This window comes from Macaca thibetana, chromosome 20, assembly GCF_024542745.1.
Source record: "Macaca thibetana thibetana isolate TM-01 chromosome 20, ASM2454274v1, whole genome shotgun sequence".
Lineage (NCBI taxonomy): Eukaryota > Metazoa > Chordata > Mammalia > Primates > Cercopithecidae > Macaca > Macaca thibetana.
The window spans coordinates 10104215-10126535 of record NC_065597.1 but is presented as its reverse complement, the minus strand read 5'-3'; the positions used below and the strand labels follow the sequence as shown (position 1 = coordinate 10126535).

General features: G+C 50.7%; 1 protein-coding gene across 5 annotated transcripts in view; it reads right to left on the bottom strand.

Annotated features, from left to right (window-relative positions):
- Positions 1-8707: 8707 nt before the first annotated feature.
- The window catches only part of LOC126945006 (cocaine esterase), a 46018-nt gene continuing 32404 nt past the window's right edge, over positions 8708-22321 (bottom strand). For 4 of the 5 annotated variants that reach the window (XM_050774933.1, XM_050774934.1, XM_050774932.1 and 1 more), the window contains 11 exons: positions 15816-16020; positions 14706-14847; positions 13425-13558; positions 13085-13343; positions 12558-12656; positions 12134-12274; positions 11932-12012; positions 11516-11660; positions 10963-11100; positions 10400-10472; positions 8708-9937 (listed from right to left, as the gene is read on the bottom strand). In XM_050774933.1, coding sequence (XP_050630890.1) covers positions 9751-9937; positions 10400-10472; positions 10963-11100; positions 11516-11660; positions 11932-12012; positions 12134-12274; positions 12558-12656; positions 13085-13343; positions 13425-13558; positions 14706-14847; positions 15816-15985 — 1569 coding nt within the window. In that variant the 5' untranslated portion in view covers positions 15986-16020 and the 3' untranslated portion in view covers positions 8708-9750. Of the gene's footprint in view, positions 9938-10399; positions 10473-10962; positions 11101-11515; positions 11661-11931; positions 12013-12133; positions 12275-12557; positions 12657-13084; positions 13344-13424; positions 13559-14705; positions 14848-15815; positions 16021-20939; positions 21318-22321 lie in introns of those variants that run through there. The other variant, XM_050774930.1, reaches the window with a different exon arrangement.

Genomic DNA, 22321 nt, shown 5'->3' with positions numbered 1-22321 from the left:
TCCAAATGTTATGCAACTACCACATTTCTAGTCACAAAAAAGGTTTCATCACCCCAGCAAAAACACTGTAACTATTAAAGGCTGGGTGGAGTGGCTCACACCTGTAATCCCAGCAGATTGGGAGGATGAGGTGGGTGGATCACCTGAGGTCAGGAGTTCCAGACCAGCCTGGCCAACATGGTGAAACCCAGTCTCTACTAAAAATACAAAAATCAGCCGGGCCTGGTGGCATGTGCCTGTCATCCCAGCTACTCAGGAGGCTGAGGGAGGAGAATTGCTTGAACCCGGGAGGCAGAGGTTGCAGTGAGCCGAGATCACGCCACTGCACTCCAGCCTGTGTGAAAGAGCGCGACTCTGTCTCCAAACAAACAAAAAACCATAAAGACAATCATGGCCCCTGGCAGGGCTGCCCTTGGCCATCATTCAAGATAGCAAGAGCAGACCGGTGCAGCGGCTCATGCCTGTAATCCCAGCACTTTGGGAGGCCAAGGCAGGTGGGTCATTTGAGGTCAGGCATTTGAGACCAGCCTGGCCAACATGGTGAAACCCCATCTCTGCTAAAAATACAAAAATTAGCCGGCCATGGTGGCAGGTGCCTGTAATCCCAGTTACTCAGGAGGCTGAGGCAGGAGAATCGCTAGAATCCAGGAGGCGGAGGTTGCAGTGAGCTGAGATCGCGCCATTGCACTCCAGCCTGGGCAACAAGAGTGAAACTCCGTCTCAAACAAACAACAACAAACAACAAATATAGCAAGAGCAGAGCGCCTGCCCAGAGAGAATGCACAACCCCTGGTCAGCCTCCAAACAGGACTCTTTCCTGAGCAGTCTGCCCCCTGCTCCCTGTCCTGTCTCAATCTTGACTCCTCCACACCAAGTCCCTCTGCAGGCCCAGCAGGTTTGTCTTACCAGTGGCTGTGGCAGGGCATGTCAGGAGAAGACAGGCCTCTCCAACCAGGACCCTGGACTCCACTCTCACTGCTGTCTCCATTCTCCTTATAACTAGTTGGACAGAAGCTTCAGAAGGTAGAATAAGATCCCTGCCCTTCAGCACAACCAATCTCTAAAGGGCTGTGCTATATAACCTCCATGGACAGCCCTGCCTAGCTGGTGGCCAGCCCCTAGACCCAATGCCTCATGCTCAGGCTGAGCCAGAGGCAGGGCTGGATGAGTGCCCTGCAGAGGCCTGGATGATATGACAGCCCTTCCCGACCCACTGTTTTCAAATTCCAGCTCTCCTGACTTGGTGATCTCCATGAAATCCCGTGCCTTCATCTCAAGATGACCACATCACTGACCCGAGGAAGTGGTGGCCAGTGACCCCGGGGTGCCACTCTGAGTAGGCAACCTGGCCTGAGGTGAGGGCTTGATATGGTTTGGATGTTTTGTCCCCTCCAAATCTCATGTTGAAATGTGAAAGAAAATAGAACAGTGATGATAATAGGACCCACCTCATAGCACTGAAGTGAGGGTACATGTTTCGTGTGTGTGTGTGTGTGTGTGTGTGTGTGAAAACATGAGGCTTGGGACTGGGTGTGGTGGCTTATACCTGTAATCCCAGTGCTTTAGGAGGATGGGGCAGGAGGATCGCTTGAGCCCGGGAGTTTGAGACCAGCCTGGGCAACACAGGCAGGGAGACACATCTCTAGAAAAAATAAAAAAAATTAGCCAGGTGTGATGGTGCATGCCTGTGGTCCCAGCTACATGAGAGGCTGAGGTGAGAGGATCATTTGAGCCCAGGTTGTCGAGACTGCAGTGAGCTGTGATAATGGCACTGCACTGTAGCCTGGGCTATAGAGTAAGACAAAGAAGGAAGGGAAGGGGAAGGGAAGGTAAAGGGAAGGGGAAGGGAGAGGAGGGGAGGGAAGGGAAGGAAGAGAGAGAAAGAAAAAGAGAGAGAGAAAGAAAAACAGAGAAAGAAAGAAAAAGACAGAAAGAAAGAAAAAGAGAAAAAGAAAAATAGAGAAAGAGAGAAAGAAAGGGGGGAGGGGAGAGGAGCAGAGGGGAAGGCCGGGGAGGCGAGGGGAGGGGAGGGACTTGGAACCAGAACTGATGGAAGCCTGCTCTTGACCAGGGCGGGGATCTGCAGGGCATCTGTCTCTCTGCTGGCTTAGGAGACTCCCACCCCAAGGGAGAGCAGGACTCACTTCTGGGCCTCAGTGTCAGGAACATGGCTGGCTGGGAGTAGGCGGTGGGAGGATGGATAGATATGTGCTGGCCCAGTGAAGGACAGAGTGAGGGTTGTGCCTAAACACGATGCCAGATCCTCTTCCGGGGCTCCAGCTGGCACCCAGAGCTGAAGAGAAAGGCTTTAGGATGAAACTTCCCTTCTGCCAAAAATAACCAGTGCCAGCTGGGCATTGTGGCACAAGTCTATAGTCCCAGCTACTCAGGAGGCTGAGGCAGGAGGATTTCTTGAACCCAGGAGCTTGAGGCCAGCTTGAGCAACATAGCAAGACTCTGTCTCAAAAAAAAAAAAAAAAAAAACACAAAAAAACCCCCCAAAAAACATTGCAGCTTCCTGAATCATCCTGGCAGCCTGGGGTGGGCTTTGCTTTTCAGAGCTGCCTCCAGACCTTTGTCTTTCCTTTCTCCACCTTCCTCTTCTTGTTGCCATCACAGCCCTGCCACTCCCCAGCCACACACCCTCTTGATCATTTGCTGAAGATTTTAGCACCTGGCTCTAGCATGCTTTCCACCTTCAACACTCAAATCAAGGCACCTGGATCTCTTCTCTGCCTGCAATCTTACCTTCCATCTTCAGGTGTGGATGCTGTCAGGCGAGATCTCCATCTGCTCCCAAGGCCAAGTTTCCCAACTCCCTGCAGCTAGGTCTGCCCTCCCTCCTAGCATTGCGGATGGGCCTACCAGGGTCAGGACCAGGGTGAGACAGGTCAGCAAGACACCCAGGGCATAAAAGTTAAAGAGTCACTCACCCCCGGGGTCATACCAGTAGAGGGTCAGCACCTGAGAATGAGTGCCTTCTAAATTTTATACTTGCTTGTCTTGCTCTAGTCCCAGCTCTTGGACCTACCCATGGACATTAGACCTTGGTCCCCTCCCAGCTCCTCAGGGCTGTCTCTTCGGCAGCAGCATCCCTCCGATCAGCTGCAAACCCAGCTTCTGTGTAAATGCCACCATACAAAGCCTGCCTTGACCCACTTTGCCCTCTAGCTATTGCTCCATTCCTGTTTTTCTTTCCCTCCCTCCTTCCTTCCTTCCTTCCTTTCTCTTTCTTCTTCTTCTTCTTTTTTTTTTTTTTGGAGACAGGGTCTCACAGATTCACGCCATTCTCCTGCCTCAGCCTCCCGAGTAGCTGGGACTACAGGCACCCGCCACCACGCCCGGCTAATTTTTTTTTTGCATTTTTAGTAGCAATGGTGTTTCACCGTGGTCTCGATCTCCTGACCTCGTGATCCGCCTGCCTTGGCCTCCCAAATTGCTGTGATTACAGGCGTGAGCCACCGCACCCGGCCTATTTTTTATTTTTTAGCTAGGCTAGTGGTGCACGCCTTTAGTTGCAGCTACTCAGGAGGCTGAGGTGGGAGGATTGTCTGAGCCCAGGAAGTCAGGGCTGCAGTAAGCCATGATCGTGCCACTGCACTCCAGCTTGGATAATAAAGGGAGACTGTCTCAAGAAAAAAAAGTGAAAGGAAAAGAAGAGTCATCTCAGGAGCACATTTATCTGTGTGTGAGGAAATGTTACATATATAGTAAATGTAGAGAGATGGAGACACACACAGAGAGAGAAAGAGTCAGAAGTGGAGACTAAAAGTCCACGTAACCAATTGCAATGAGATGCCACTACACACCCATTAAAATATCAGGGTCAGGTGTGATGGCTCACACCTGTAATCCTAGCAATTTGGGAGGCCCAGGCAAGAGGATAGCTTGAGCCCAGGATTTTGAGATTAGCCTGGGCAAAATAATGAGATCCCGTCTCTACAGTTTTTTTTATTTTTTTAATTTTTTTTATACGGAGTCTCGCTTGGTCGCCAGTCTGGAGTGCAGTGGCACAATCTCAGCTCACTGCGACCTCCAACTCCTGGGTTCAAGCAATTCTCCTCCCTCAGCCTCCCCAGTAGCTGGGACTACAGGTTCACACCACCACCCCCAGCTAATTTTTGTATTTTTAGTAGAGACGGGGTTTCACCATGTTGGCCACGACGGTCTCAATCTCCTGACCTCGTGATCTGCCTGCCTCAGCCTCCCAAAGTGCTGGGATTACAGGCATGAGCGACCGCGCCCCGCCACAGAATTTTTTAAAATGCCTGTATTGCTGGCTACTCAGGAGGCTGAAGTGGGAGGATTCCTTGAGCCCAGGAGTTCAAGGTTATAGCGAGCTATGATCATGCCACTGCACTCTAGCCTTCGTGACAGAGAGACCCTGACTCTAAAAAAACAAAAACCAAAACCCGAAAAAATCAGATTTAAGGTCCATAAGACCAAGTGTTGGTGAGGATAGAAAACATCTGGAACCCTCACGGATGGCTGGTAGGGTTGCAAAAATGACATAGTCATTTTGGAAAACAGTTTGGCATTTTATTTTTTAAAAAATTCTGGCAGGGCACAGTGGCTCATGCCTGTAATCCCAGCAGTTTGGGAGGCCACGGTGGGCAGATCACTTGAGGTCAGGAGCTCAAGACAAGCCTGGCCAACATGGTGAAACCCCGTCTCTACTAAAAATACAAAAAATTAGCCGAGCGTGCTGACGGGCACCTATGATCCCAGCTACTCGGGAGGCTGAGGCAGGAGAATCATTTGAAACTGGGAGGTGGAGGTTGCAGGGAGCCAAGATTATGCCACTGCCCTCCAGCTTAGGTGACAGAGCAAGAGTCCGTCACGAAAAAAAAAAAAAAAATCTATTTATCGTGTAGTGTAGATATTTATTTATTTATTTAGAGAATCTTGCTCTGTCGCTCAGGTTGGAGTGTAGTGGTGCAATCTCGGCTCATTGCAACCTCCACCTCCTAGGTTCAAGCAATTCCCGTGCCTTAGCCTCTCAAGAACCTGGGATTACAGGCATGTGCCACCATGCCCGGCTAATTTTTGAATTTTTAGTAGAGACGAGGTTTTACCATGTTGGCCAGGCTGGTCTTGAACTCCTGACTTCAGGTGATCCTCCCACCTCAGCCTCCCAAAGTGCTGGGATTACAGGCGTGAGCCACCAAGCCCAGTCTAGTATATATCTTGAAATAAGAGGCATTTTCTTTAAAAGTGAAACACACCCTTGCCATATGACCCAGAATGGCATTATATGGTGAGTGCCCACTCTCAGCTATCTACCCCAAAGAAATGAAAGGCTTGTCTGAAAATGTTCATGGCAGCTTTATAAAAATACTCCCAAAATGGAAGTCACTCAAATGTGCACCCACTGACGAATTAATACAATTGCGTATATTGGCGAGGCACAGTGGCTCACTTCTATAATCCCAGCACTTAGGGAGGCTGAGGTGGAAGGATTGTTTAAGCCCAGGAGTTCAAGACCAGCCTGAGCAACACAGCAAGACGCTATCTCTAAAGAAAAGGAAAGGGGGTATATTTATACATGGAATACCACTCTGCGATAAAAGAAAAGAACTAACTGGTTGAATTTAAAAAACACACTTGACAGAAGCCAATAGCAAGTTATTTCATTTATATAATTAGTACTATCATATTAATTTATCCTTTGTATTCATTTATATTCTAGAAAACGCAAACTATAGCAACGGAATGCAATTTGGTGGTTGCTTAAGGGCATGGATCAGGACAATGATTGACTGCAAAAGGGCTTGAGGGAATTTTGGAGTGATAGAAACATTCTAAAACTCCATGTGGTGGTGTTTGCATGTCTTATACATTCACTCAAAGTAATCAAACTGTACACTGAAAATGGGTGAGTTTAGGCCGAGCACAGTGGTTCACATCTGCCTGTAATCCTACCAATTTGGGAGGCCTAGATGGAAAGATCACTTGATCCTAGGAGTTGGAGACCAGCTGGGTGATCTAGTAAGACTTCATCTCTACCAAAAATAAAAAATAAAAAAAATTTAAGTTATCCAGCCATGGTGGCGTGTGCCTGTGGTCCTGGCTACTTGGGAGGCTGAGGTGGGGGATGGCTTGAGCCCAGGAGGTGGATGCTGCAGTGAGCTGTGATTGTGCCACTGCATTCCAGCCAAGGTGACAGAATGAGATCTTGTCTTAAAAAAAAAAAAAAAAAAAAGGGCGGGGGGAAGGTAAATTTAATTGTAAATTGTTTAACTATAAAGCTGTTAAAAAGTAACTATTAAGTCTAAACAGTAATCCTGGGAACCGACTTTGGGAAAGTATATTGTACATCTGCAGAACTGAAAAACGTACAGAGACATGCATGCAGCTGGTGCTCAATAAACACTTTCAGAATGTAGTGGGAACATTATGCACCAAACAGTGTTCATTGAAAGGAAAGTCTCCTCCCTCTCTCAAGTCAGCCCAGGCTTAATATTATCCTTGTCTACCACCTGGTGGCCAAAATGGGCAATGTGGCTGTTCTGGTCTTTCACTCCTAACTTCAAAAGGCTCTGTAGTTGGGCTTAAGGGCCGTGGGTGGAAAGAAGGGAGACTTTCCCTCTGGGAAACCGGTGCCCTGAGAGGCAAGTTGGTCAGAGGTAGGGGCATAAGGGGATCGTTAGGGTCTATGGGACAGGAATACAGCCTCTTAATGACAGAGAGAATATACTTTGGTGAAACCAAGAGGCTGCTTGAACACAGTTGGCCACCTTTGCACACTGAGGTAAAATATGAGGTTTTTGCAGAGCGGGGCAGGAGAAAGGTTTAGGGACAACAATGAGGTAAGTAGGAAAATAATCATGTGGACACACACGGTGAGTTCGGGGATGCTCAGGGGGTTGAAAGGTTGGCAGGGGAACTCTGAAAGGTGAGAGGACATCTCCCTGGATAGAGAGGCCCCTGGGAGCCAGGGGACAGGAATCTCTTGGCAAGTGTGCTAATATCCTGCGAGTATGGGCCTTACAGTGTCTGTAAACCACTGAGAAGAAGAGCAAACTTCAGGAGACGGGCCACTGAGGAAGCAGCTTGGCTTTCCTGGCCACTGTGCAGGCAGCCCAGGCTCAGGGGCCTATGGACAAGCCCAGTCTTGCTTCTTACAAAAGCGGGGTGAGTCACTTTTGCAGGACATCTATAGTTGGGTGGGTGGCTTGTTTTAATTTTTTTTTTTTTTTTTTTTTTTTTGAGACGGAGTCTCGTTCTGCCGCCCAGGCTGGAGTGCAGTGGCCGGATCTCAGCTCACTGCAAGCTCCGCCTCCCGGGTTCACGCCATTCTCCTGCCTCAGCCTCCTGAGTAGCTGGGACTACAGGCGCCCGCCACTGCGCCCGGCTAGTTTTTTGTATTTTTTAGTAGAGACGGGGTTTCACCGTGTTAGCCAGGATGGTCTCGATCTCCTGACCTCGTGATCCGCCCATCTCGGCCTCCCAAAGTGCTGGGATTACAGGCTTGAGCCACCGCGCCCGGCCTAATTTTTTTTTTTTTTGAGGTGGTGTCTTGCGCTGTTGCCCAGGCTAGAGTATAGTGCTGTGCTCTCAGTGCACTGCAACCTCCGCCTCCCAGGATCAAGCCATTCTCCTGTCTCAGCCTCCTGAGTAGCTGGGATTATAGTCGCCTGCCACCATGCCTATCTAATTTTTGTATTTTTAGTGGAAATGGGGTTTCACCATGTTGGCCAGGCTGGTCTTGAACTCCTGACCTCAGGTCATCCCCCACCTTGGCTTCCCAAAAGTGCTGGGATTACAGATGTGAGCCACGACAGCCAGCCCGAGGTTGCCATCTATTAACCAGAGAACAAGTTCTTGCCAGACACTAAATCTGCTGGCACCTTCATCTTCGATGTCCAAACCTCCAGAACTGTAAGCAATACATTTCTTTTGTTATAAGGCACCCAGTTTATAATAGTAACCTGTAGTATTTTGTTTAAGTTTTATATCAGTAGAGGAAACTATTTTTTTGAGACAGGGTCTTGCTGTGTTGCCCAGGCTGGAGTGTAGTGGTACAATCACTACTCACTGTGGCCTGACCTCAGTGATTTGCCAGCCTCAGCCTCCTGAGTAACTGAGACTACAGCTGTGTGCCACCACATCCAAATAATTTTTGTATTTGTTTGTAGAGATGGCATTTCTCCATGCTGCCTAGGTTAGTCTCAAACTCCTGGGCTCAAGCTCAGGAGGCCCACCTCAGCCTCCGTTAGTGCTGGGATTACAAGTATGAGCCACCACACCCGGCCTAACTGGTAATATTTATTTATTTGTTTACTTATTTTTGAGGCAGGGTCTCTCTCTACCACCCAGACTGGACCGCAGTGCTGCAATCTCGGCTCACTGTAACCTCTGCCTCCTGGGGTCAAGTGATTTTTGTGTTTCAGCCTCCTGAGTAGCTGACATTCTAAGTGTGCACCACAAAGCCTGGCTAATTTTTGTATTTTTAGTAGAGATAGGGTTTCACCATGTTAGCCAGGCTGGTCTCAAACTCCTGGCCTCAAGTGATCTGCCCACCTCGGCCTCCCAAAGTGCTGGGATTATAGGTGTGGGCCACCGCACCCAGCCTAACTGGTAGTATTTTTGCTATAGCAACTGAATGGACTAAGACACTAGGATTCCGGTATCCAGGTTTCCGTTTGGCCACTCACAGATATAGGATCACTTGGGGCTTGTGGAGAGGCAGATAGAGGCTTTTTTGGAATTTATTTTTATTTTTTCAGACCTCTCAGGGATGAACAGACATAGGCTTCTCACGCTCAGGTGTGGGCAACATTCTTCAAACACCTCCCTCAAAGTGGGAAAGGCCTGGGGGCTCAGAGGAGAGAAGAGAGAAGGCAGGGAGAAGGTGGAGGTGAGGGAGGGAGGATGGGGCCCAGCGCTCAGTGGGGTGTTGGGGAGGGTGGGTTTCCACTAGGGTTTGCCCATCCACAGCTCAGTGGTGGGATCTATCGAGTGTGTCTAAAAAGAGAGGACCCGTGCCAGGTTTGGTAACTAACATCATGCTGTAGCTTCTTTTGTCTCTTTTTCTTTGGAAACGGAGTCTCGCTCTTGTTGGCCAGGGTGGAGTGCAGTGGCACAATCTTAGCTCACTGCAACCTCTGCCTCCTGGGTTCAAGTCATTCTCCTGCCTGCCTCAGCCTCCTGAGTAGCTGGGATTACAGGTGTGCACCACTGCGCCCGTCTAATTTTTGTATTTTTCGTAGAGATGCGGTTTTACCATGTTGGCCAGGCTGGTCTCAAACTCCTGTCCTCAGGAGATCTGCCCACCTTGACCTCCCAAAAGTGCTGGGATTATGGGCATGAGCCACAGTGCCTGGCCTGTTATTCTCTTATTTTTATTTTTCTCATGTTTTTTTTTCTCCTTATATTTTGTTTTCTTTGTTTGTTAGAAATCTTTTTTACTTGTCACTGACTTGAAGCTCAAAATTTTCCTATTTAGTTTCTAATCACTCCCTCTCTCTCTCTCTTTTTTGAGAAGGGGTCTCACTGTATTGCCCTGGGTGGTCTCAAACTTCTGGCCTCAAGCCATCCTCCCATCTCGGCCTCCCCAATAGCTGGGATTACAGGTATGAGTCATCATGCCAGAGTAAGTTCTTAATAAATGCTTTCTGAATGCATGGACAGAAGAATGAATGAATGGCTAAGTGAATGAAGGAATCAACTTCTTTCTCCTCAGTGGGTGTATGTGGGCACAGCAGGCTGACGCTCGCCTGTAAGCGAGCCCACACCCTGTAAAGGGAGCTACAGCTCTGTGTGTCTCTCTTCAGGCTCCTCGAGCTCCTGGATCTTCTGGGGCAGCACCGTCGTCCAGAACTGGAACCTGTGGGCCTTCAGAGCCCGGCCCACTGCAGGCTGTAGGTTCAGCTGCAGGTATTGCTCCTCCTGGTCGAACAGCGGCCAGTGTGGCAGACCCTCGCCGTTGGGGTTCCTGTAGACATGCCGTCCCAGCAGGGCGATACGAGGGTCATTCTGAGCCCCTGGAGCCCAGACCTGAGCACCCTGACTCTGGTCAGGCAAGGCAGCCAAGCAGGCCAGGTGGGCTTGGGGTAGAAGCGGGGAGGCTTCCAGAAACAGGAAACAAATTCCCTCCAGCTAGTGTCAGCTCTAGTGGGGGCGGGGCGGCCGGCTCTGATGTGTCCCTCTCTCTGAGAGGGAGACCCTGACGGTGGCACAGCACTGGTGCCCACCCTCCGGGTAGAGTGGGGAGATGGAGCGTGTCCACTGCCCCACGGCACCCCCACCCTGTCCAAGGGGTCCCGCGGCTGGGGAAGGGGCTATCATGTGATTAAGGATGTGGGTGTGCTCATGAGGTCACACCAGACTAGGAGATTGCTGGATGGGCACAAGCCCCCCAACCCGGGGAGGTTGAGGCAGGGGTGTGCCGTCTCACCCGTTTCGAGCAAAGTTGGCCCAGTACTTCATGGTCTTCCTGCTTAGCCGCTCCTCCTCCTCAGTGAATTTAACTGCAGAGAGGAAGGGGACATGTGTCTTGGTCAGGATGGCCCATCTCAGCATTCCAGGTGGAGCTTGTCCATGACCCCCCAGCCCTTAGTCCCCAGTCCCATTTCTCTGCTTTTTCTCCCACTGCCCTCAGAAGCCAGTCCTCCCCTTTTGCAAACTTTCCCCTTAGCCCAGGCTCTGGCTGACTCCATCCTTCCTGGCCCTGAAGGCCCCTTCTCCCTTCTGTCACTGGCAGTCATTGAAGAAACAAACATGTCCCTGAAACATCTTCGCTGCACCAGGCAGACACCCAAGTGTGGGGAGGGATGGAGGGAGCACAGGCCACAGTCTGAAGAGTCATGAATTCTAATCCTGACACACACATCTTGGATGCCTGATCTCATCCTGTCTCTGAGCCTCAGTTTCCTTATCTGGGCAGTGAGGACAATCAATCACCCCTCAGGGACCCAGCCAGGGACCCAGCCCACCTCCCGGGAAAGGAAGAAGACTCACCGTAGTTGCCCCAGAAGAAATTTCCGAAAACAAAAGGAATCTCATCACCATGGTCTGCCTTCACGTGCGGCGGCCTGATATTCTTGACCCAGCTAGGCTGATGCTGGAACTCATAGAAGTACACAGGGGCCCGGGAACCTGTGGGGTGGACAGCCCGTGACACAGTGGCCCCTCCCCTGAAGACTTCTTGCCTCACCCATGGGGATAAGATACCCAGGTCCAAAGCTGGCTGGAATCTGGACAGTGGGGTGTGGAGCCCCAGGCTGGGGCAGGAGCAGAGGAAGAGACAGGATAAATCATGGCCTCGGACTTCTTAGCTGTTATCATCTTGGGCAAGTCACTGAAGGTCCCTAACTTCAATTTCCTCATCTGTGAAACGGGGAAATGTCTGTCTCTTGGGCTAACCATGAGGATTTACTGCAGTGATGGACCTCAAGTGTCCCAGGGGCCCAAAAAACATGGGTGGGGACCCGGACAGCAGCAGGTCGCACCTAGGACCCACAGCCCTGAGCTGTACCCCTGCCAGTCAGGCCTTAGGTCCAAATATACTCACGCTGAAAATGTGCTACTTGGAGTGCAGGGATCACAAACATGGAGTCTGCCATCATCTCCTGCAACTGGGCTTGGAGGTTCTGGGGCTCCCCATTGTCCCCAACATACTCTTCCATCAGCAGGTCACCAAATATAGGCGGCAACATCTACCCCAGGTGGATCAGGAAGAGGCAGGTTAGGCTGGATGTCAGGGGCAGGGAGGAGGTGGCCTCGGGCTTGGGGAGATGGACCGTGAAATGAACAGGAAGGGGGAGCAAAGGCGAGGCTCTGAGGTGACCCCACCCCGAAGCACACACACACTCGGGCCTTTGCTCATGGGGGTCACTACATAGGCAGGGTATCTGGGGGTTGAATTTCCTCTGCCTCAGGACAGGAGAGGAGACCCTCTCCATTGGCGAGGGACCCCAGGAGCCTTACCGTCAGCGTTAACATTTTCTGCAGAACAGCCTGGAAGGCCTCTCTGTCCATTTCCTTCTGGGTGTCATAGATACCCATGACCTGGGTGGCCAGGAGAGAGTCTGTAGTTGGGGATGGGATGAGCCTGGATCTACGAAGCCCTGAACACTCCCCACTACCAGATGGGCTCCCCAGGCACTTGAGGGCTTGGGTTGGGCCTCACTTTGGGGATGATCCAACCGAATTCATCATTGTTAACACCAATGATGCTGGGGACAGGTTGAAAGTCAGCAGAGGCCAGCAGCTCCTGGGGATGCCTGGGCAGGAAGATCCCATCCACCACTCCAGGGATCGTCTTGAAAGGCTGAGGGGAAATGCAAGGTCAGGGAACAAGGTCAGGTCCCAGACACCTTCCAATTCCCTCTGAGTACCTTCCACTCCTTCCCGATTCATCCCCGGATGGTCATATCCACCCCAGGAGATCAATGTTTGGCTCAGCATGCACCGACATTCAGTCCCCACCCAGGGCTATGACACCCAGGCATGCAAATGAGATAATGTGCCCAGGGGATATGAGGGCCATGCAGGCCTGCCAGCCCCAGGCCTATTGCACCCCTTTCTCTACACCCACATCTGTTTAGACCGACCTTGTTAATTGCAAGAATCTCCTCTTTACTCTTGCCCTGCAGGCAGTTCACCAGGGCCTCAGAGTCAGCTTGGTCACAGGCTGACAGGTTGGCCACCACCTGCAAAGGGACCAGGCAGGGGCTGGCTCATCCTTCCAGGTAGAGGAGGGGAGTTTTCCAAGGCCCTGGCAGGGGGCAGGGGCACCCCAAATCTCACAGGGTACTGCATATGAATTCCTGCAGTTCTGACACTGTTCCAACTCAGAAGTCCCAGAAAGAAGGACCATCCCATCTGCCTAGATGGTTCTCCTCATGATGGGGATCCCTAGGGTGACAACTTTGCACAGAGGCCACAGAACAAACTTGGCCTCTGCAATGGCAGAAGGATGTGCATTCTGACCCTGGAGCCCCCCAGCAATTCCAAGGTAGGCGGCAGCTCCTGGTGCCTGCTCCTGAATGGCTCCTGTCACCCCTGGTTAACAGACAGAGGCTCTGAGGGGTATGAGAGGAGGTAGCAGGCCTAGGCCTCTGCAGCTGAGGGCACTCACCGTGGAGATAACATCAGCTGAGCTGGCAATGAGGCCAGGCAGCAGGGCCACGCCACTCTCCATGATGGCCCCATGGAAGAGTCCTTGGGACATGGGGGACACAACAAGTGAAGACACACTCGTGCCACCTGCAGACTCGCCAAAAATGGTGACACGGTCAGGGTTGCCTCCAAAGTGGGCGATATTCTGCCGGACCCAGCGTAGTGCGGCCACTTGGTCCAGGTAGCCCCAGTTGCCGGTTGCATGCTTGTCTCCAGTGCTGAGAAGTAGCAGGGACAGGGATCGCAGGGCTGTCCTGGCCCCGCTCAGCCCCCAAGGCCCAGCCCGGCCCTAGTCTCACCTGAAGAAGCCCAGGACACCCAGGCGGTACTGGATGGTGACCACCACCACGTCCTCAAAGGCGGCCAGCATGGAACCATCATACATGGAAGCCATGCCAATAACAAGCGCACCACCGTGGATCCACACCATCACCTGGGGAAATCAAGGCAGCTACCATGATGCTCCCACCCAGCCTGAACCCCACCAGGGCCACTAGCTAGACCAACCAGTGCTTTGCCTCTGTCTACCTCCCCATTAGAACACCAGCACAAATTCATTACATGGGCCAATTGTTAAGCATCCAAGATTTATCAGGAAGACCAGCCCCTGTATCAAAGCCTGGTTTCATTTGTCCCAGAAAACTCACCGAAGTGGAAAGAAAAGGGGCGTCTCCCTGACAGCTCCACATGAACATTAATCAAAAATGTCCTTAGCCTGAACCACATAGTGAGACCCCCTTTCAACAGAAAATGTTTTAAAAATTAGCCAGGCATGGTGGCATAGGCCTGCAGTCCCAGCTACTCGGTAGGTTGAGGTGGGAGGATCACCCTGGAATTCGAAGTTATAGAGACCTATGTTCATGCCACTGCATTCTAGCCTGTGCAACAGAGCATGATACCATCTCTAACAAAAAAAGTTTTTGTGGCCAGACACGGTGGCCACGCCTGTAATCCCAGCACTTTGGGAGGCCGAGGCAGGCGGATCACAAGGTCAGTAGATCAAGACCTTCCTGGCTAACACGGTGAAACCCTGTCTCTACTAAAAAAATACAAAAAAAAATTAGCCTTGCTTGGTGACCAGCGCCTGTAGTCCCAGCTACTCAGGAGGCTGAGGCAGGAGAATGGCATGAACCCAGAGGCGGAGCTTGCAGTGAGCCGAGATTGCACCACTGCACTCCAGCCTGGGCAACAGAGTGAGACTCCGTCTCAAAAAAAAAAAAAAGTTTTTATGTGTGCCCATTCTCATAGACCCAACAGATTATCCATGGCTGGGGTTCTTGGTCACCTCAAGGTGCAGCCCTTGGGCACTTAGGTGGATGTCCTGGGCATCAGTTGGCTGGGTGAGTCCTGGGTCCAGCCCAGAGCCACAGCCTTTGACCTCTGGGAGCAGCCAGAACTCTGTGACCTCATGCCCGGGGATCAGCTGCCCAGCCTGGGTAAGGAGCATTTCTCAGACCTGAGAGTGAGAAGCTTCTCAGCACAGTCCACTCTGCAGCAGGGCCTGTGCTAATATTGTCCTTTCTACCTACTTGCAGAAGAACTGTCCTCCAACCCCCAGTGAACTGTGGTCTGACACCTACCGGCAGGTTAGAGCCTTCATGGCTGTAGGCTGGCGTGTAGATGCTGAGGTACAGGCAGTCCTCGGACATGGGGACCAAAGGGATGGTCACATTGAACTGGCTATAAAATTCTGACTCCAGTGTAGTGAGGTCCTGCAGACACCTAGTAACCAGGGTAAATAATCAGTCCAGGGGCCAGGCTGTGGCCAAAACCAGACCCTGGGTTCAGCTGTGCTCCCAGCCACCCTCAGCCCCTCTCACAATACCCTGCCCACACATGATCCCTCCCAAAAATCCCTTCCCACCAAGTTACAGGCCACAGGCTCTGGGGAAGCTGGGATGGAGCTTGGACTTCCAGGGAGGTCTTCAGGTCATTGAGGACCTTGGGTATCATTCCTCCCGACACCAGAAACCTTGACTCTCAGGGGTTTCTATGAGAACCATTGGCTGCATATGTTGACATTCACCACTATATCGCTGTACCCCCTTAGGCCTGGGATGGGGGAGTAGCCCACACATGTGTGCTACATGAGTGAATGGATGTTAATTTCTCATGAGAAGGGCAGTGGGATGTCCCTCATCCCAAGTTTAAATTCTCCAAAACTCATCATTCCCACATGGCCTCCAGTTGGAAAAATATACACGTCTCTTGGCCAATGGCTCCTGGCCCAGTTGGTGGACACAGTGACTGTGGAGAGTGCGGGTCCCCAGGAAGCTACCTCTACTGTTCTCTTCAGCTATTTGCAACATCTGCCACTAGAGTTAGGGGCTCCTACAAGGTTCATAGAGCCAACCCAAATCTTCCCCAGAGACACCATCTGCCACTGGTGGCAGAGAAAGCTTGGCATAACCAGAATCTGGGGAGATCTGTGTCTCTGCCCCTCCCTTCAGCACCTGGAGCCAATGCCTCCCAAATGCCAAGCCTTGAGCCAGGAGTCTGAGAAGTTATTCACCCTCCCGAGCCTCAGCATGCTCATTGGAAAAATGCACGTGGGAATCCACGAAACTCAGAAGGAAAACTGGCTGTGGGGGTTTAGGTGACATGACAATTGCAGCCTAGCTGAGCTCAGCGCACGCACCCCCATCCCTGCCCCAGGGCATGGAGTTCCCTGGACCCCTGGGACAGCTTACATGGCCGGATGGGTGGTTCCATCTCTCACACCATTCCAAGATTCAGGGGGCTCAGGGGGTGCAAATCGCAGCGGACCTAGAGGTGGCTTGGCAAAGGGAATTCCCAGGAAGGTATGGACCCCGGTATCGGCGCCCCTGACATGGACAAGACTCCCCAGCACCTGGCCCATGTGTGTGGTCCGGATGGGACTGGCAGAGTCCTGGCCTGTGGGCAGAGAGACAGACATCATGGTTGGGTTTGACCAATCAGCTGCCCTCCCATACTGTTGGTATTGCTGCCTCCTTGCCACCCTCAGCTCAGCTCAAGGGATCCTGATCTATAAACACGGGCTTTATGAACTTCCTGCCTGTAACAGTCCCTTCCCACTCTGCCTCCCTGGGTCTGTCTCCATCCCACCAGGCTGAGGCTCCTTGGGGCCTGGCACCATCATTCAGCCCTAAGACACTCAAACAAAGAGTCACATGCCCTTGTTGGGACTAGAGTGTCCTTTCAACTGTGTGCCAGGTCATGTGACAGTAGGATGATGGTGGGAATTGGGCAGGCATGTTTCCTGTCCTCAGGGATATCATGCCCAAGGTGGCAAGAAATGACATAAAGAAAGCATCCTCCAAACCATGAGTGATGTTGGTGAAAAGAGCTACAAGAGAGAAGTGTGACTGTGGCTGGAACATAAAAAGCACAGAGGCTGGCTTGGGGATTCTAGTGGGACTCTGTCTCTGCAAAAAAATGAAGAAAATAAATTAGCTGTGTGTGGTGGCACATGCCTGTAGTCCCAGCTACTTGGCAGGCTGAGGTGGGAGGATTTCTTAAGCTTGGGAGGTTGAGGCTACAGTGAGCCATGATCGGGTCACTGCACTCCAGCCTGGGTGACAGAGTGAGAACCTGTCTCAAAACAAAAACAAAAACAAACAAACAAATAAAAAACAGCCTATCTGCTGTGGGGGATCACGGAGGGAGAAAGTGACTGAAAATCACCTAACAGAGAATGTCAGTCCTCTTAATAGATAAAGAATTTCTACAAACAAAGAATATGGCAGCCACGCAAAAACAAAGTAGTATAAGAATATGTTTAGAATAAGCAATACAAATCAGTCTGTCTCAAATAAAGAGAGCGTTACCTCATTCATAGTAAGAGAAATGCACATTGAATTCTCACTGTGATGTCAACCACTCATTTTGTGGTATCACAAAAAGCAAGACAATCAGACGTTACATATTTTGTATCAGAAGTACACAGCACCACATGTGAAGTAGTCCTCCAAAAAACAAAACAAAATAAAACCTAAAACCCAAATCTTATGCCTCTAGAATATAAATACAAGTTTACACGGTAGACAAGGGACAGAAGAACAGTTACAAGACACCACTGGGATGCAATCAGCAAAACCTAAATGGTGGCATCGTCTCCAGAACAAATAAACTGGTTTCTTCAACATGCAACAAAATTTAGAAAGAACATAAAAGAGAGGCAGAGGGTAAATCTGAAGACTGAAAGAGATTCAAGAAACACATAAAAATGACATATGATAATAAGTGTTGGTAAGGATGTGGAAAACTTGGAACTTTCATACATTGCCGGTAGGAAGGTAAAATGGTGTAGCTGCTTTGGAAAACAGTCTGGCAGTTTTTCAGGGGATTAAACATGGAGTTGCCATGTGATCCAAAAATTCCACTCTTAAGTATAAAGCCAAGAGAATTGGCCAGGCATGGAGGCTCATGCCTATAATCCCAGCACTTTGGGAGGTCGAGGTGGGTGGATCACCTGAGGTCAGGAGTTCGAAACCAGCCTGGTCAACATGGAGAAATCCTGTCTCTATTAAAAATACAAAAATTAGTCAGGTGTTGTGGCATGTGCCTGTAATTCCAGCTACTTCGGAAGGTGAGGCATGAGGATCCCTTTAAGCTGGGAGGTGGAGTTTGCAGTGAGCCTGGGCAACAGAGTGAGACTCCATCTCAAAAAACAAGAAAGAAAGAAAGGAAAAAGGAAGAAAGAGAGAGAGAGAGAGAGAGAAAGAAAGAAAGAAAGAAAGAAAGATAGATCATCTGTCAATTTGCAAAATATGTACTTTATTTGAATCCTGATTTTTTAAATTATAAATATGAAGGAACGTTTGACTATATATTTGATTAAAATGAGAACATATTATGTTGTGGAAACACACACATACATACATATGTTTTTTTTCTTTTACTAGGACATAATGACAAATTTACAGATGATATGATGTCTGGGATTTGCTTCAAATAATGGTGCAAGGGAGAGGTGGCCTTCCAGTAAACACTGGTTATATTCAACCTGAGAAAGCTGATTTAAAACAGAAACAAAAACAAGATTTTTATCATTGCTGAAGCTGGACAATGGGTATGTTGGATTTGTTATACTACTCTTTCTACCTCAGACTTGGCTCATCCCTTTGTGCTGTGCAGCCCTCGAGTAGCCTTCACCCTCTCTGTGCCTCATGGACGTTCACCTGCCCTTGTTATTCCCACCAGCTCCCACCTGCCTGGCACCTTCCCTTTTGGAATCTCAGGTTCTGCTTCTGTAGGATTTGAGAAATCTGAGCCCATTTCCATAATAAAAAGTCAAAACACAGGCCAGGCGTGGTGGCTGATGTCTGTAATCCCAGCACTTTTAGAGGCTGAGGCGGGTGGATCACTTGAGGTTAGGAGTTCAAGACCAACTTGGCCAACATGGTGAAACCCCATCTCTACCAAAAGATAAAAAAATTAGCTGGGCGTGGTGGCGCATGCCTGCAGACCCAGCTATTTGGGAGGCTGAGGCATGAGAATCGCTTGAACCCACCAAGCAGAGGTTGCAGTAATTTGGGATGGCACCACTGCACTCCAGCCTGAGCAACAGAGTGAGACCCTGTCTCAAGAAAAAAAAACAAAAAGTCAAAAAGCAAAACAGCCTTAGGGAGCTAATGCCACCCTACACCTGTTTCAGTTCAACATGGATCAACATGTTTGATGCCACCTGGTGTGGGTGAGGCCAGGATCAGTAGACATTTACAGGCACTAGACAGGACATTTTAACAATGTCTCCAAGTCAAAAGGCCCACTCCTCTCCCCAGTAACACGCTCCTGCACACAATTCCTTGCTGGAGGGGATGTCTATCCAGGTCATTCCCTGTGGCCACTGGCCACTGATGCCTGATGGTTGTTACAGCAAAGGACATCACCTGCTGAAATGTCCCTGGTTAGAGACCTGTTACATCAACTCATGTAATAAAGAGATTCATTAGTTGCTTCATCCTTGAGAGAAGCCCTTCCATTAATCAGTATGAAGAAGCGCTACCATGTAGGGGTGTGTGGAGGCCACCCTATGTGTTAGAAAGTGGAAAAGCCTGGCCCCAAAAGTGGGTGAATTTATGACTGTTGAGATTAAAATCAAGGACAAGTGCACACATCTGTTCTTGTGTAAACTTCTGGGCACTGTGTGTGGTGCCATGGGGACTTTGATGGCCCTTGAGAAGAAGCCAAGACTGGTTGGGACCAAAGAGGATGGCACACATCACCTGTACCCTATGCCTTGTCAATAATTTTTCCTGAATGTGGTTCCAACCCAAAATTTCCTCTGTGTGTGTGTGTGTATATATATATATATATATATATATTTTTTTTTTTTTTTTTTTTTTTTTTTTTTTTTTTTTCCCCAGACGTGGTCTCCATGTGTTGCCCAGGCTGGAGTGTAGTGGTGCAATTACAGCTCACAGCAGCCTCCACCTCCTGGGCTTGAGATCCTCCCACCTCAGCCTCCTAAGTAGCTGGGAGTACAGGTGTGTGCCACTATGCCTCTTTTTTTTTTTTTTTTTTGATAGAGGCAATTCTTGTTGCCCAAGTTGGTCTCTAACTCCTAGCCTTAAGTGATCCTCCCATATCTGCCTCTCAAAGTGCTGGGATAACAGGTGTGAGCCACTGTGCTTGGCCAAAAATATTTTAAAAGGTGGCCGTCTGTGAGGCCGGGCAAATCTTCCTGCTGGGCTGTTGGTGAATTCTAGAATGTGGTCAAGGGCAGGCATGGGAGGAAGCCCTGCGGGAGTGCACCATGGGGCAGGGGGAGTATGGACTCCACCTGGGTAGATTAAATTAGGAAAGGGTTGGGAGAGACAGTCATATCATAGACTTAGGAGAGTTTCAGGTAACAGGACCAAAGGCGGAAACAATCCTGGAGCTTCTGATAAGGGCCGGGAGAAGCCTGGCAGGCACACAGAGCCGTCACCTTTGCCCTGGAAACCAAGTTGTACCTTTGCCCAGGATGAGATAAATAGCGTGCGGGACACAACAGCTCTTTGGCTCTTTTCTCTTGAAAAAGATATTTGCTTTTTCACCCAGGCTGGAGTGCAGTAGTGTGATGAAGGCTCACTGCAGCCTCAACCTCCCCTGCTAGAGTGATCCTCCCACCTCAGCCTCCCAAGAAGTTGGGACTACAGGTCACAGGCCACCACAGCCCACCAATTTCCTTAAATATTTTGCATACACTGAGTCTCACTAATATTGCCCAGGCTGGCCTCCAACTCCTGGGCTCAAACGATTCTCCCCCTGGGCCTTCCAAAGTGCTGGGATTACAAGCGTGAGCCAATCACTCCCAGCCACTGCAGCCTTTTGGATCCCCTTTAGGATTTGGCCCCTGGGGGCTTCTGTTCCCCAAGGACCACTAATCTTGTCTGAGGCCCCTTTGCAGGGGTCAGGGCGCCCCCCTGGCCAAGGACACCACACACTCAGAGCCAGATGCTGCGAGAAACTGTTATTGTTATTATCGGCCGGCAGCACTGGCTACGGCCACAATCCTAAGAGGGAAATGGACTGAATCCCCGCACCCCCAATCCCTCACCTACTCCGACCCAGGGCTGCCGACCCGGCCTGGCATGTCCCGGCGCTCCTGGATCCCCTGTACTCTGCTGATTCTTCGCTGTGGTGTCCCGCAGCCAGACCCTTTCTCCGCTTCTAGGAGCCCACCTCGGGCGGCTGGGAGGCGTCGCGTGGGGCTCACGAGTTCCACGCTGTCATCTCCACCAGCTCCTACCTCCCAGGCACCTTCCCTCCCGCACTGTCAGGTTCTGCCTCCGCAGCATTTGGCAGCTCTGAGCCCGGTCCCTGTCGCCCCTCCGTGGGAGCCTCACCCTGGCCGCGGACTAGAAGCAGCAGGAGCCCACAGGCCACCGCACTCAGCCGCTCTCGAATTCCGTGCAGCCTCATGGTCAACTTGCTGGTCTCGGTTCGCTGTCCGCGGACAGGCTGCTGTTCACCCAGAGGCTGCCCGGGTCGTTCCAGCCGTGGATCAGTGCCTCGCCCAGCCTCGGAGTTTGGACTGGGCAGGGAGTGGGTGGGGTGCGCTGGCTTTGCGGGGAAAGGTGGGTCTGGTAGGAGAGCAGGACTGAGCAGTCATAGATGGGTGGGGATCTAGTGGCTGGCAGGCAGGCCCGGGCACGGCCACTTCCCTTCTGCCCAGGCCCCTTTAGCATCCTCCGAACGGGCTGCGCGGTGTCTACAGCCTCTCCCTTTAAAAAGGCCAAATATTTCTTTCTCGGGGAGCTCGGCTGTTAAGACGCGAGTCTGCCGAGGCTCCTGGCTGAATAAAAAACCTCTTCCTTCTTTAATCCGGTGTCTGAGGAGTTTTATCTGCGGCTCGTCCTGCTACATTTCTTGGTTCCCTGACCGGGAAGCGAGGTGATTAACAGATGGTCGAGGCAGCCCCTTAGGCAGCTTATGCTTGCCCTGTAGAGCATCCCTTCGTGGGACTCTGGCCAGCTTGAGCCATGCGGATCCTGAGAGCGCTCCCGTGTAGGCAATTGCCCGGGTGGAATGCCTCCTCCTAGCAGTGCACAGCAGGCCCCTGTGGAGGATCAACACAGTGGCTAAACACCAGGAAGGAACTGGCACTTTAAGTCTGGACATCTGAAACTTGGTAAGACTAGTCTTTGGAACTTGCCCACTCCATTTGAGTGGAAGCATGGCCTGATCACCCAGGGCGTGCCTGTACCTGCACTTTGGTTTTGTTTTGTTTTTTGTTTTTTTTTTGAGACGGAGTCTGGCACTGTCGCCCAGGCTGGAGTGCAGTGGCCGGATCTCAGCTCACTGCAAGCTCCGCCTCCGGGTTTGTGCCATTCTCCTGCCTCAGCCTCCCGAGTAGCTGGGACTACAGGCGCCTGTCACCTCGCCCGGCTAGATTTTTGTATTTTTTAGTAGAGACGGGGTTTCACAGTGTTAGCCAGGATGGTCTCGATCTCCTGACCTTGTGATCCGCTCGTCTCGGCCTCCCAAAGTGCTGGGATTACAGGTTTGAGCCACCGTGCCCGGCCTGTTTTTGTTTTTGACTTGAATTGATTGCTTGATACTTTGGTTTTTGTTTTTGACTTGAGTTGAATTGTTTGATACTTTGGTTTTGACCTGGCTCGGATTTCTGGATACTCTGATTTTGGTTTTGATTCACCTTTTGGTGAAAAGGTGTGTGCGCGCCCTTTTTACCCGTTCTTTGTTTTGTGGTGTGCGTGTGGTGTGAGCG